Source organism: Lichenostomus cassidix, chromosome 3 (assembly GCF_008360975.1).
Source record: "Lichenostomus cassidix isolate B80296 chromosome 3, HeHo_3.0, whole genome shotgun sequence".
Taxonomy (NCBI): Eukaryota; Metazoa; Chordata; class Aves; order Passeriformes; family Meliphagidae; genus Lichenostomus; species Lichenostomus cassidix.
Window position 1 is genome coordinate 67,493,601 of NC_139483.1, and position 12,579 is coordinate 67,506,179.

The 12,579-nt window shown below is 42.2% G+C and overlaps 1 protein-coding gene across 2 annotated transcripts; it reads left to right on the forward strand.

The window, feature by feature from the left end:
• The first annotated feature begins 135 nt into the window (after positions 1-135).
• On the forward strand, positions 136-11,416 carry ZBTB24 (zinc finger and BTB domain containing 24). Of its 2 annotated transcripts, none has more exons than XM_085056189.1 (7): positions 136-557; positions 3,147-4,137; positions 4,547-4,714; positions 4,875-4,958; positions 6,103-6,186; positions 8,446-8,527; positions 9,423-11,416. In XM_085056189.1, the coding sequence occupies exons 2-7, from the start codon at positions 3,174-3,176 to the stop codon at positions 10,234-10,236; spliced, it is 2,196 nt and encodes a 731-aa protein (XP_084912315.1). In that variant the 5' UTR covers positions 136-557; positions 3,147-3,173; the 3' UTR covers positions 10,237-11,416. The 2 variants fall into 2 exon arrangements, with proteins under 2 accessions (XP_084912315.1, XP_084912314.1); XM_085056188.1 differs by lacking the exon at positions 136-557 and adding an exon at positions 848-866.
• The last annotated feature ends 1,163 nt before the right edge of the window (positions 11,417-12,579 follow it).

Sequence of the window (12,579 nt, forward strand, 5' to 3'; positions counted from 1 at the left end):
ACTAGAGTGTCCAAGGGAAGGCTATGACAGTGGTGAAGGGCCTTGAGGGGGAAGCCATGAGGAGCGGCTGAGGTCACTTGGTCTGTTTAGCCTGGAGGAGACTGAGGAGAGACCTCATTGCAGTCTACACCTTCCTCGTAAGGGGGAGAGGAGGGGGGCAGGCACTCATCTCTTTTCTGCGGTGACAGTGACAGGACCTGAGGGAATTACCTGAAGTTGCATAGGGGAGGTTTAGGTTGGATATCAGGAAAAGGTTCTTCACCCAGAGGGTGGCTGGGCACTGGAACAGGCTCCGCAGTGGTCACAGCACCAATCTGACAGAGGTCAATAAGCGTTTGGACAACGCTCTCTGGTGCATGGTGTGATTTTTAGCGCTGTCCTGTGGAGGGGCGGGAGCTGGAGTCGGATGATCCCCGTGGATCTCTTCCAAGCCAGGAATTCTGTGATTCCGTGGCTCCAAGTCCCGCCCGAGTAGCGCTCCTTGCGGCAGCGCAGGCGCGGCGCCAGCCCGGCCCGGAAGTGCAGCGGCGGCGGCGCAGCGGGGCCGGCGGCGAGCGGTGAGTGCCGGGGAGGGCGAGCGGCAGCCGGGCCGGGGCGATCCGGGTCCGCGGCTGTCGCGGGGCAGCGCCCGCTCCCTGCCCCACGAGGGACGAGCGGCCTCGCCTTGAGGGGTGGCCCGAACCGAGCTCGGGGCTCACACGGTGCGCGGGGGGCGGCGAGCCGCGGGTGCCCTTGGCCGTGCCCGTGTCGAGGCCCAGCCCGGGCCGTGCGCTGCCCCCGGGTCACCTCCCGGCAGCTTCTGAGCCCTTCCGTGCCTGGACGGCAGCGTGGGGCCTTCTTCTTGAGTGCAACCTCGCTCTAGAATGGTGAGGGGTTTTTAGGAAAGACGGGTGTTTTGGATTTTGCAGTCAGAATACCAATGTGGTCACCTAGTTAAACACCGAAGTCCTTCGTACGATCACAACTGCAAACACCCACTAGCTGGTGTGGAACACGTGTGAATGGTAGGGGATGCCTGCAGGCAGGGTTGGCAGCAGCTGTTCAGGAATTCTTGTGATGCACGGTGAGGCAGATTGGGTCACACCTGGAGCTGTGATTTAAGGTGCTCCAGCAACAAACATCAGGCTCACAGGTTCCGGAAATTAAAGCTCCCAGATTAAACAATTTCGCTCCGCCATGAACTATTTGGTAGATGATTAGGGCTAAACAATCCCTTTTCCACCATCTCAGTAGCATTTAGGTAGCATCTGTAGGTAGTGTCTGTTGTTTCGCGGAGCATTTGTTCAGGTGATTGAAACTGTTGCATTAACTAAATACAAATATGCAAATTTATATGTGTTTAATATGATACTTGTATAAATTAGGATAACAGGTAGCCAAATCTGTTTTATCTTTGGCTCAGCTGAGCCTTGTAAATAGAATTATTTGGGCACATCTCTTCAATAATATTTGGTAGATTCTTCTGAGCTTGCTGGATTTGTTTGTTTGTTAATAATTTTTGCAAATTTACTATCAAAGAAGTTTAGCAAGTCAAATTAATGAGCCCTGTATTAGACAAAGCCCTTCAAAATGCTGCTGTTTTTCTGCTTGTCTTGCCTACCTCCTAAGGCTGAGGCTTGGTAAGGTCAAGTGTTACAAAAGAGAAATTTTCAGGAGGATGATATGGGTAAAAGAAGTCATGAAGTCCTGCCACATTGATACCCGTGAAGTTTTATCATTTATTACAGGATTTCATAGCCTTGTCCCTGAATAATCTGCACTGATCAAACTGCAGTTGACCTTTTTGTTTCCAGTATGGTGGGTTGATGCTGGCTGAACACTAGGTGCCCAGCAGAGCCAGTCCATCACTCCCCTCCTCAGGGGGACAGGGAATATAATAAAAGCTCATGGGTCAAGGTAAGGACAGAGAGAGCTGAGACCACTCCCCAGTTTCCAGTGCAGGCAAAACAGACTTGACTTGAGGAAATTACTTTATTACCAATGAGATCACTGTTGGATAATGAGAAATAAACCCAAATGTTTAAACAGGTCACTCCACCTCTCTCTTCTTTCTAGGCTCAGCTTTAATCCCAGTTTTCTCTACCTTCTCTCCCAAGCAGTGCAGGGGGATGCAAAATGGGGGCTGCAGTCAGTTCATCACACATTGTCTTTGATGTTCCTTTGACTCCTCACACTCTTCAGCTGCTCCACCTTGGATCCCATCCACAGCTGCAGTCCTTCAGGAACAGGCTGCTCCAGTGTGGGTCCTCCATGGGGTCACAAGTCCTGCCAGCAAACCTGTGTCAGTGTGAGCTCCTCTCTCCACAGGACTACTGTTCCCGCCAGGAGCCTGCTCCAGCGTGAGCTTTTCACATGGTCACAGTCTCCTTCAGGCATCCACCTGCTCTGGTGTGGGGTCCTCCAGGGGCTGCAAGGTAGATCTGTGCTCCACCATGGGCTGCAGGGGCACAGCTGCCTCACCATGGTCTGCACCAGGGGCTGCAGAGGAATCTCTGCTCTGGCACCTGGAGCACCTCCTCCCCCACTTCTCCTCTGACCTTAATGTCAGCAGGACTGCTGCTCTCACGTATTCTCACTCATCTTTTCAGCTGCAGTTGTACAGGTTTCTTTCCCTCTTCTTAAATCTGTTATCCCAGAGGCACTACCACCATCACTGATGGGCTCAGTCTTGGCCAGTGGTGAGTCCATCTTGGAGCTGGCTGGTGTTGGCTCTGTAGGACGTAGGGGAAGCTTCTGGCAGCTTCTCACAGAAGGCACCCCTGTAGCTGGCCTGCAACCAAAACCTTGCCATGCAAATCCAGTGCTCTACTAAGGAGTTGTGAACAAGGAGTTCTTTTTGTCCGATTGTTTTTGTTTCAGAAGATAGGGTAGCAGTTTTCAATTTTTTTAGAAAATACAGAGTTCACAGTACATCAGAGATAAAAAATGATGGGCAGTAATTCTGATTCAAGAAACTATCTGTAGCCATTTCATTTGATGAAACTCCATGTCAACAATAGTGTTGATTTTTTAAAAGTTTGGAGGATTCAGAATTTCTTGAGAAACTCTTGAACTCTGTTCCTGGATAACAAAAACAAATGGTACTTGGTGTCTTAAAATGCTGACTGTTAAAGTAATTCTTCACTGAAGCTATTTTTTTTTTCTAGGCACCTCTTTCCATATTCATAATTAAAATGGCAAAAACAACTGATGCTTCTGAGAAACTGGTCATCATCCACTCCAAAGCTCACAAAGATACCATTCTAGCTAATTTTGAGGAACAAAGAAAAAAGGATTTTCTTTGTGACATTACTCTGATAGTGGAGAATGTGCAATTCAGAGCCCATAAAGCTTTGCTGGCTGCCAGCAGCGAATACTTTTCAATGATGTTTGTAAATGAGGGTGAAATAGGGCAGTCAATTTACATGTTGGAGGGAATGGTTGCAGACACCTTTGGAGTTCTGCTGGAATTTATCTACACTGGTTGCCTCTGTGCCAGTGAGAAAAGCACAGAACAAATCCTGGCTACTGCACAGCTGCTGAAAGTGACTGACTTGGTATGGGCCTGTACAGACTACCTGGAAAGCCGCAGCCCAGGTAGTGCATTGCCAGCTCCAGCTGACAGTGGCACCTCTGTTGTTGCAAGTGAGAGGAAAAATGATGATCCACCAAAGAGAAAAAGGGGACGACCGAGGAAAATCAAGGTTGTCCAAGAAGAAGAATCAGGAGAAAATTCTGCTGAAGATGGGCAGCTGAGAGAGAACAACTCCATGCAAAATAAGCAAAACCTTATGCAAAAAGACACTGAAGTAGAAGAAACAGTTGCCAGTGAACAGGCTTTAGTGAGGAAAGATGAAGAAGAAACTGAACCTGCTTGTGGCTCAGAGGCTGCTGTTGATCTGTCAGCTGAGAAAGATGAAAACTATGATCCCAAATCTGAAGGAATACAGAGCACACAGAGCCGTTATAGCAAACGTAGAATAAGGAGATCGATCAAACTAAAAGATTATAAACTTCTTGGGGATGAGGATGAGAAAGGACTGGCAAAGAGAACTGATGGGAAAAAGAAACGTGCGGGTTCTGAAGCTCGCTGTAAAGACTGTGGCAAAACATTTAAGTATAATCACTTCTTGGCTATTCACCAGCGAAGTCATACAGGTAGGCATTAAGAGACTGCTGCTTTTGGGTTAGGGTTTAGTGATGTTGCCAAATGCAAGTGACTGTTGAAATGTTGGCTGTTGACTATAGCAAGAGCTATCCAAAATAATATGCTGATCCCAATTACAGTGTGTCTCCTGTGTTCGCTGTTTTATTGTTGTCAGCAGATCTCAGAACCTTTATGTCTCACCTTGACTGCAGTTTAGTTAATGATTTCACTGTTCAAGCATTGAATTTTATGGCAATAGTTAAGTAATCATTTTATTCCTATGTGAAGCTTGTCTCTTTAACACTAATTAAGAGTAATTTTTTCAGTAGCTACAACACTGCAGTGCATCTCACTATCATCTTAGAATATCTAGTGAGAAATGATGCATCTATACCTAAAAATGTCATCTTTTGTTTTCAGGGGAACGCCCTTTTAAGTGCAGTGAGTGTGGCAAAGGCTTTTCCCAGAAGCATTCTCTTCAAGTCCATGAGCGGATGCACACTGGGGAACGGCCATACACATGCACTGTCTGCAGTAAGGCTCTGACAACAAAGCATTCTCTTCTGGAGCATATGAGCCTACATTCAGGTAAATACTTCAAGGCAAATGTAGCTCTCTGCTCCTAGAATTCGCCTTTCTGAAAAGGTGCTTCTGCTCTGTCTTCTATGTGCTGGCTTGTGTATTTTATTTATTTCCTTACACTTGCTTTGGACGTGGCTGACATTTTAATAAGTGATTTTCTCTACAGGGCAGAAGGCTTTTACGTGTGATCAGTGTGGGAAATACTTCAGCCAAAAGAGACAGCTCAAGAGCCACTATCGAGTACACACAGGTATAACAAGTTTGGGTTGAGGACCTGGCTTACAATCCATGCTGATTTGTCTTCCTTAAGATTGACTTAGGCTGAAAGTTCTTCCTCAGTGATGTATTTAGTCTCTGCTACCTTGATGTGTCCTCATGGTGCCGGATGTTTTTTGCCTTTTTTTCTTTTATATATTCATAGCCTTCCCAATACTTTTCTTTACCCTACCCTTTTCCCCAGCTAGAAAGACCAAACACATTCCAAAGCTCCAAGCCCTGGGGGTCACAAGGCCCCTGTCCTATCTTGGTTCTTCCTGGGAACCAAAGTTAAGAACATCTTCAAGACACATTTTTATAAACAAGTACAATTAGTACCAAGGGGAGGGGACTCCAAAAAAAAGCTTAACCTGGGAGAAATTGCATTACTACTTGTTCTCCTAATTAGTGCTTTTTATCAATTATGGTAATTTACCTAAAAGCTGTAAAACTGTATTCACCCCTGTGGGGGTGGGCTTTTGTGGATATTCTTCACTAACTCCCCTGGAGCTCCAATAAATACCCACCTTTATTACCTCCTAGACTAAAATTATTTCAAGTTTCATTTCCAAGCTGAAAAAGGCAACACTGTCTTGATATAACAGTGGATAGGGTGAAAAAGACAAAATGGTGTATAGTAAATGGAATGTGTATAAAAATACTTAATTGAGAAGGGCTTTTAAGATTATTAAAAATTAGTTATGCTGTATTTGACATACAACTCTATTATTTTAGCCCTGCTGTCCATGCTACATAGAAGCTAGGAATTTTATAAACAATTGTGTCTGCTGCCTGGTGTGCAAATTGCACTATAGTTGCCCACTACTTTGGACTAGTAATGGCAAACAAGCTTTAGGGAGTGTGCACATAGGAAGTGGTGGAGAAAATTAGAATTTACAAAGCTTCAAGAGAAGGTGTTTCTGGGCAGGAGCAAGGTATCAGTCCTCTCTTTTCCTGTGGTAATATTAAATACAGAAATAGGAGTGTGACAGTTAAGATAGGAGGCAGTGAATCACCTTTTGTTTTATCTCTATATTATATCAAAGTGGTTATTTTACAGGAAAGTGCTTTAACAAAGATCACTGAAGAGATACAGGGGATCACTTATGCACTGACACTTTTTTTATTATTGCGACAAGGCCGTTCACTGCCGGAATGTAACCAGTGTCGTCGCAAATTCATGGATGCAGCTCAGCTAAAGAAACATCTAAGAACACATACAGGTAATGTTGTACCTTTGGTTTTGTGGGGTTTGTGGTTTGTTTTTTCTTGAAGTTTCATGGGCAAAACGATGTTAGGCAAATTACACTTGTCTCTGTGGAATGAACTTCTGCTCTACTTGTTCGTAATGATGCCTCTGTTGCTAATGAAGAGTTTTGACATCAAGAATGCAGGAGCACAAAAAACCTTGTGTTACAGCAGCACAGAAGCAGTGCCTATTACAGGAAGAGGGCTTATTTCCCCAGTTTTATAAAGCCTGCTGCAGAATATGCCAGTTAGCTTTCCTGTGATGGAATCCTGGACTGAGAATCAGGTTTGTCAGGAGAGCTGTATCCAGCATGTATCGGGCTTGCAGTCAGCTGACAAGTAACAGAAGTGTGTGTCCTAAATGAGTTGGGCACCTCTGCCTGTGATGGGTGCTTATGAAAAGTGGTGTGACCAGAAAAATAATTATTTCCATTTACCTTTTTATTACACTGTAATAAACCAGATGTTGAGAGGAGATGGGCTGGGATGATCTAATGCAAGTGCGTCAGAGGGTGTTTTAAGAGATTTAGAGGGCAAGCTGGTAATGAATCACTGGATAACAGAGATAAAAATGTTGATCTATCCTCTCATAATAACAAGGCATAAACTTTGTAAAATACTTTCCTTTGAAGGGCAAGTTCATAAGGTGATGTGTGAATAATTTTGTGTTTTAAAATAACTAGAAACAGTGGCAATTGTTTTCTCACAGAATCAAATTATTCTTAAGCATGTTGTTTGCAATTGTAATACATAACTCAATCTAGAGCATACTTTATCTCGTTCACTTCCTCCTCTTTTGTCAGTGAAAATAACACAGCTTTAAATTTTCTGAGATATATTGAGGTCAAAGCTTGTGCTTCTGGGAGTTTTTAGTTTTCCAGAATAGTGTTAGCTTGTGATACACCATTTTGTACTGAGGAGAACACAGTGTTGACACACACAACAGTTTTGTATCTGAAGCTGATACAGCTCTCTAAATGTAGTGAGAAATGAGTTTGATGTGGGAAATGAGAAGAGGAAGCTTACTAGCAAGGTGAGTTGCAAAAATATATGAGCTAAGCTGAGTTTTAGCAGAAACTGGCTTGTAATATATTTTGCTTCCAGAAAAGACAGGTGAGATACCCGTATTAATTATGTAGAAATAAGAATGGATCTGTCCCATCTCAAAAGCAAAATAAAATGCCAAGGCATTTGGGAGACAGATGTTAACATTGATACAACTGTTCTCCTTTGGCAGCAGTTTGGTAACACTGTCAGAATAATACAGTCTACTTGGGAAGTTATTCCTGTTTTCAGTAGCAGGCTGGGACTGGATGACCAGAGGTCCCTTCTGACAATTGTTTCTTGTTCTCTCATCCTTTATCCATGCCCTCCAAAGCCACATGAAAGCTGGTAAGCATTGCAGTTCTATGCTAAATGTGAAGCTTCCTTGGAAACTGGCTGCTGCCCAATCCATGGGTTTGGTGTGCTTTGATGGCGTGAATTACCACAGTGGTGATCTGGATTCTCATGTCTGGTGTCTTAAAGAACCTCAGTGCAGCAAGGATTTGTTATGGTGTGAATTAGGATTTGCTTTGGTTGGGTAGTATCTGTTTCTTGTGAACCTTCTTATAATTTAATTTGGCCTCTCTTCTTCTACTCAAGTAGACATCAAAATTCCAAATGCACTAAAAAGCCCCCAACAAATAAACAAAAAATCCCCAAACAAACTCACATTTTATTTAACTCACCATAATTTAATTTTTTTCTAACTGGTGTTCCCAGAATATCATAGGCCTAGTGTGATGGAGCCTTATAGAAAGCCAGGCAAGTTGTTAAGGTAATGGATTAATCTTCCATCTTTGGAAGTTTGGGTTTGCTCATCTGCATGGTGCTGCATGTGAACCTGGCATTAATGCCTATGGGTTCAGGAACAGTCTTTTTCAAAGCATTTCTGTTCCATGTGGAACACCTGCATCTGTGTCAAAGGTACAGCTTTTTGTTGCTTTGGGGGCTTGGATCACCTAATTCTTCATGTTCAAAGGGAAGAAATGCCAGAGTTGTACATTTAAAATGTTATGCCCTCATTTTGATTAGCGAATTCATTCAACTTTGAATATCTGTGCAGACCCATGGCAGAAGCATGAGGAGCCTTCAGTGCACACTTGATACTGTGTGTGGGAAAATACAAAATGCTTTTTAATATACTTATGAAAAGTGGTATTAAAAAGTGAAGTCACACTTCTTTTTTATAGGTGAGAAGCCCTTCACTTGTGAGATTTGTGGCAAATCATTTACAGCTAAAAGTTCACTTCAGACTCACATTAGAATTCACAGGTAAAGTATGTCTAATTTTGATTACATTCTTCAAAAATATAACTTCTAATTTTATAACCTCTGTGTAGTACTTGTTCAATTATAGAGTGGTCAGGACTTGTTTGCATTTTGAATGTTCGGTAAAAATGTAACATTTTTGCTTAATCTGTGTAAGGAAAAAATTGGTAGTGGAAAGTACTGAAGTGCTAAATACTCATGTGCCGAGACATTGTAAGAGTCTTCTTTGGTGTTTTGTGTCTATTTAATGAGAATGTACTTACTGCTGTATTATTTTTGTGAAAATTTTACTGTGAATTTTTGTTTGACAGCAGAACAGTGGCCATGGTGTACAAGGTTATTAGAACATAGTCCTGTTAGCCTGTGATCTATCCTGTCTCTTTAATAGCATCAGTTGTCTTTTACCATTGCCAGTGTGATGCTTTGCATAAAAGCATGTTAGATTTTAAATCACTGGAGAGCTGTTGTGTAAGAAAACATTTCCAGTAACATTTCTTGTCCTTTTGACACAGGCAGCAAGTTAGGATTTGGACACTTCTTTTTATTTTAAAGCCCACACCGTTAGTAAATGTTGTTAAAACGGTCAGTGCTTAGAATTGTGCAAAGTAAGTTGTTGCAGTCTTGTTAAGGTCTAGCAGCACAGAGCTTGTACCTGTGGTTTGATGAGAGGAAGGCAATTATCTCTGTAGCTCTGGAGTATATACTAATTGTACAGTTTATGAAGTCAAATAGAAATAATCAGGAGGTCAGATAGGATGTTATAATGACATTACCGTTTAAGTACATACAATTTAGAAAAACAAAGTAATCATTTAAGTATTTTATTACAGAATAAGTTTAAGGAAGCAGCATTGTCAAAGTGAGTATTTTAATGAGAACAAATTTTCTCCTTTTGCAGAGGAGAAAAGCCATATTCTTGTGGTATATGTGGAAAATCCTTCTCTGATTCCAGTGCTAAGAGAAGACACTGTATCTTACACACAGGCAAAAAGCCTTTCTCCTGCCCAGAATGTAGTTTGCAGTTTGCTCGTCTGGACAACCTGAAATCTCATTTGAAAATTCACAGCAAGGAAAAGCAGTTTCAGGAAGCCATCACTGCCCCGAGCACCAACGCTCATCCGGAAGAAGTGAGAAACATTCTCCAGCTCCAGCAGTACCAGCTTGCCACCTCCGGAGGGCAGGAAATTCAGCTGCTGGTTACAGATGCAGTACACAACATCAACTTCATGCCCAGCCACAATCAAGGCATTAGTATTGTGACTGCAGAAAATGCCCCCAGCATGATGACAGAGCAGGCTGCAAACCTCGCGCTGCTTGCGCAGCCACCACAGCAGCTGCAAAACTTGTTGCTTTCAGCTCAGCAGGAGCAAGCAGAACAAATCCAAAGTATCAATATGATTGCAAACCAAATAGAGGCTGCCCAACCTGAACAAATGCATGTAATCACTCTTTCCAAGGAAGCACTAGAACATCTCCATGCTCATCAAGGACAAAATGAACAAATCCACTTAGCGGGACCTTCGCATCCAGCTCAGCACGTGCAGCTGGCTCAGGAATCAAGTCAGCAGTCTCAGTCTAGCCAAGATACAGTTCCTTCCCATCAAGTCAGCGAAGAACAGAATCAAAGTGTACAAGATTCTGAATCCCATCAGCAGTCTCTGTCAGTAAATGAGTCATCTCATGAGCATCCTATCCAAGGACAGGCTTTCTGAAATGCTTGTTTGTCAGCAGAGGGCTAGGCCAGAGAATGCTTCTCATCCAAGCAGGACATGTGTGACACGTGTCACACTTATTTTTTTTGCAACATAAGCTATCTGAAGATGCATTTCTTGGTGATTTTAGATGGGTGACTAAGTTTTCTTAACCTTATTTATTTTAGACTATTTTGGGTTTTTGGATTGGTATTTCTTTACCACTTAGTCCATAACTCATAAGCAATTAATGTGGGTTTTTGTGCCTCATACACCTCTCTGCCTACTGAGGAGATATGTAGCCCTTCTTTGCATTTCTGTGTGACTCTCCAGAGAAGTGCACCTTGCTGGTAGGAGATCAATCTTTAACACGTCTGCAGATCAGAAAGTACCACTTCTCTGGCAACCTTAACATTACCTGAGCTACTGTCAAGCTTAAGACAGCCAGTACTTTTTGCAAAGCTAATACCATATGTCTTATGTTTAATGAGCTTTCTCTCTGCAGGTCAATGTATAATGCTCTATGTAATCATTCCCTGAAGTGCATTATGAGTTACTGACTACCAAATTTGTTTGCTTTGGGTTGAAACGGTTGCAGCCTTTAACAGGCCCTGAATCTTCCCTTCTATTTACTGTGTGCCATACAATTGCTCCTCAGAAATGTTTAAGCCATTGCACTTGAGTAGTGGCAATGAGATGTGGTGGCTACACTGGAGAAGTGAAACCCCCAAATTCTGCTCTGTTAGTTCTACCACTCACTCTCTGTATGACTGTGGGCAAGGTAGTTGACCTCTGTGCCTTATTTCATCATCTAGTAAGTGGGGATAGTGTTCACACTCTGCCAAGCACTTTGAAGAGCTCTTGATGTTGAAAGCACTGTCTGTTGAAGTGCAGAACTCTCTTCCTGACAGGATTCTGTCGAAGCTTAGGAGCCACTGTATATGTAAAGGGTTATTTTTTGTATGTTGGAGAGAAGAATGTAATCTTACTTTAATATATGTTGAGACTGGTCATTGTTTATGTGAGGATTTAAACAATGAAGAGCATCACTTCAGAGCATAATGAGTTACATAAATGGGGCACATCACTTAAAGTTGTACAACTATTTTTGTTTACTAAATCAGATATGTATAGATTGTTTTCAATGACTGACTGCTAACAAAAAAGATTTGACATCGTAATAAAATGCCTTGCCAAAATACATGCTTCGTGTTTTCAGGCTTGACTACTGGTAACACCTTGCATGGTTGGAATGGTGTGTTAAAATCCAGATAAAATGCCACTGTTACTTAAAAGAACATGCTCAATTGTTATATCCGCTTTAAAATGTCATACTTGTGATTTACATTGATGTTTTATGTTATAACAAATGAAAAATCAAAAAAAAATACAGTGAATTTAAAAGCAAAATTACCCACATTTTTTGTAATCTCCTTTGTTCCAGGTCCAGACTACTTGGCCCACTCCTGACTGCATGGTGCAGAAGTTTGGCTAAGTATCTCTATTTCTGCAAAGTACTGGATCACTTTTATATAAATGGATCATGATAAGGGTGGACAGTGGGAATAAATCACTGCAAAAAAAAAAACCAACAAAAAAACCCCAAACCCCAAAAAGCAACAAGCCCACAGCAGAGCTCTGTTTAAGCTTTTCACTTTTCAGAATGGAGAAATAAAATTTGCATATTTTCTGCCACCAAAAGGAACCAGCATATTCTGCAGTTCTGCCTGAGAAGCTTGAAGTCTTGATGCTGTAAGAGTAGATAAATAAATACAGTAAAGCCTGTTACAACATTTAGGACAATCTTGCTGATTAATTGTGTAAGCTTACAGTAAATATTCTGGCACTTTCATCCTCAAACTTCTGCTTTTATCTAAACACTGTACAGTACAGCCAGACTGCTGTGTAGTCAGAAGTTTACAGGAACTTGCACTGAATTCATTCTCTGCCGTATATTTACGAATCCTGAAATGCTTAGAAACGGGTTACAAACTAAATTCTAAGGCTACCGGTAAAGTAACTGTTCAATACTTTCCTTCTTTTTTGAACTTAATTTTGTTCATTATGCTGTTATCCTTGCAGGATTCGGTTCCATGCTGCTGATACATGAGACACTGTCACGTAGTGACTTCTCAATGCTTTCCCTGTAACTAGAAAACCTGAAGTTTTGTGTTTGGAGTTCTGTTATGTTTTTCTGCAAATTACCAGTGAAGAAATGAGCTGCTGTGAATAGCACGGCAATGACTAATCTTGCACCCCGCGTTGCTTAAGCTGTCAGCACATATTGTAGCTTGCACTCACGAAGCTAGCGTGGCTTCTCATATCACAAATGTTGCTTTTTGGACATCATTTGCTTCCTTTCTA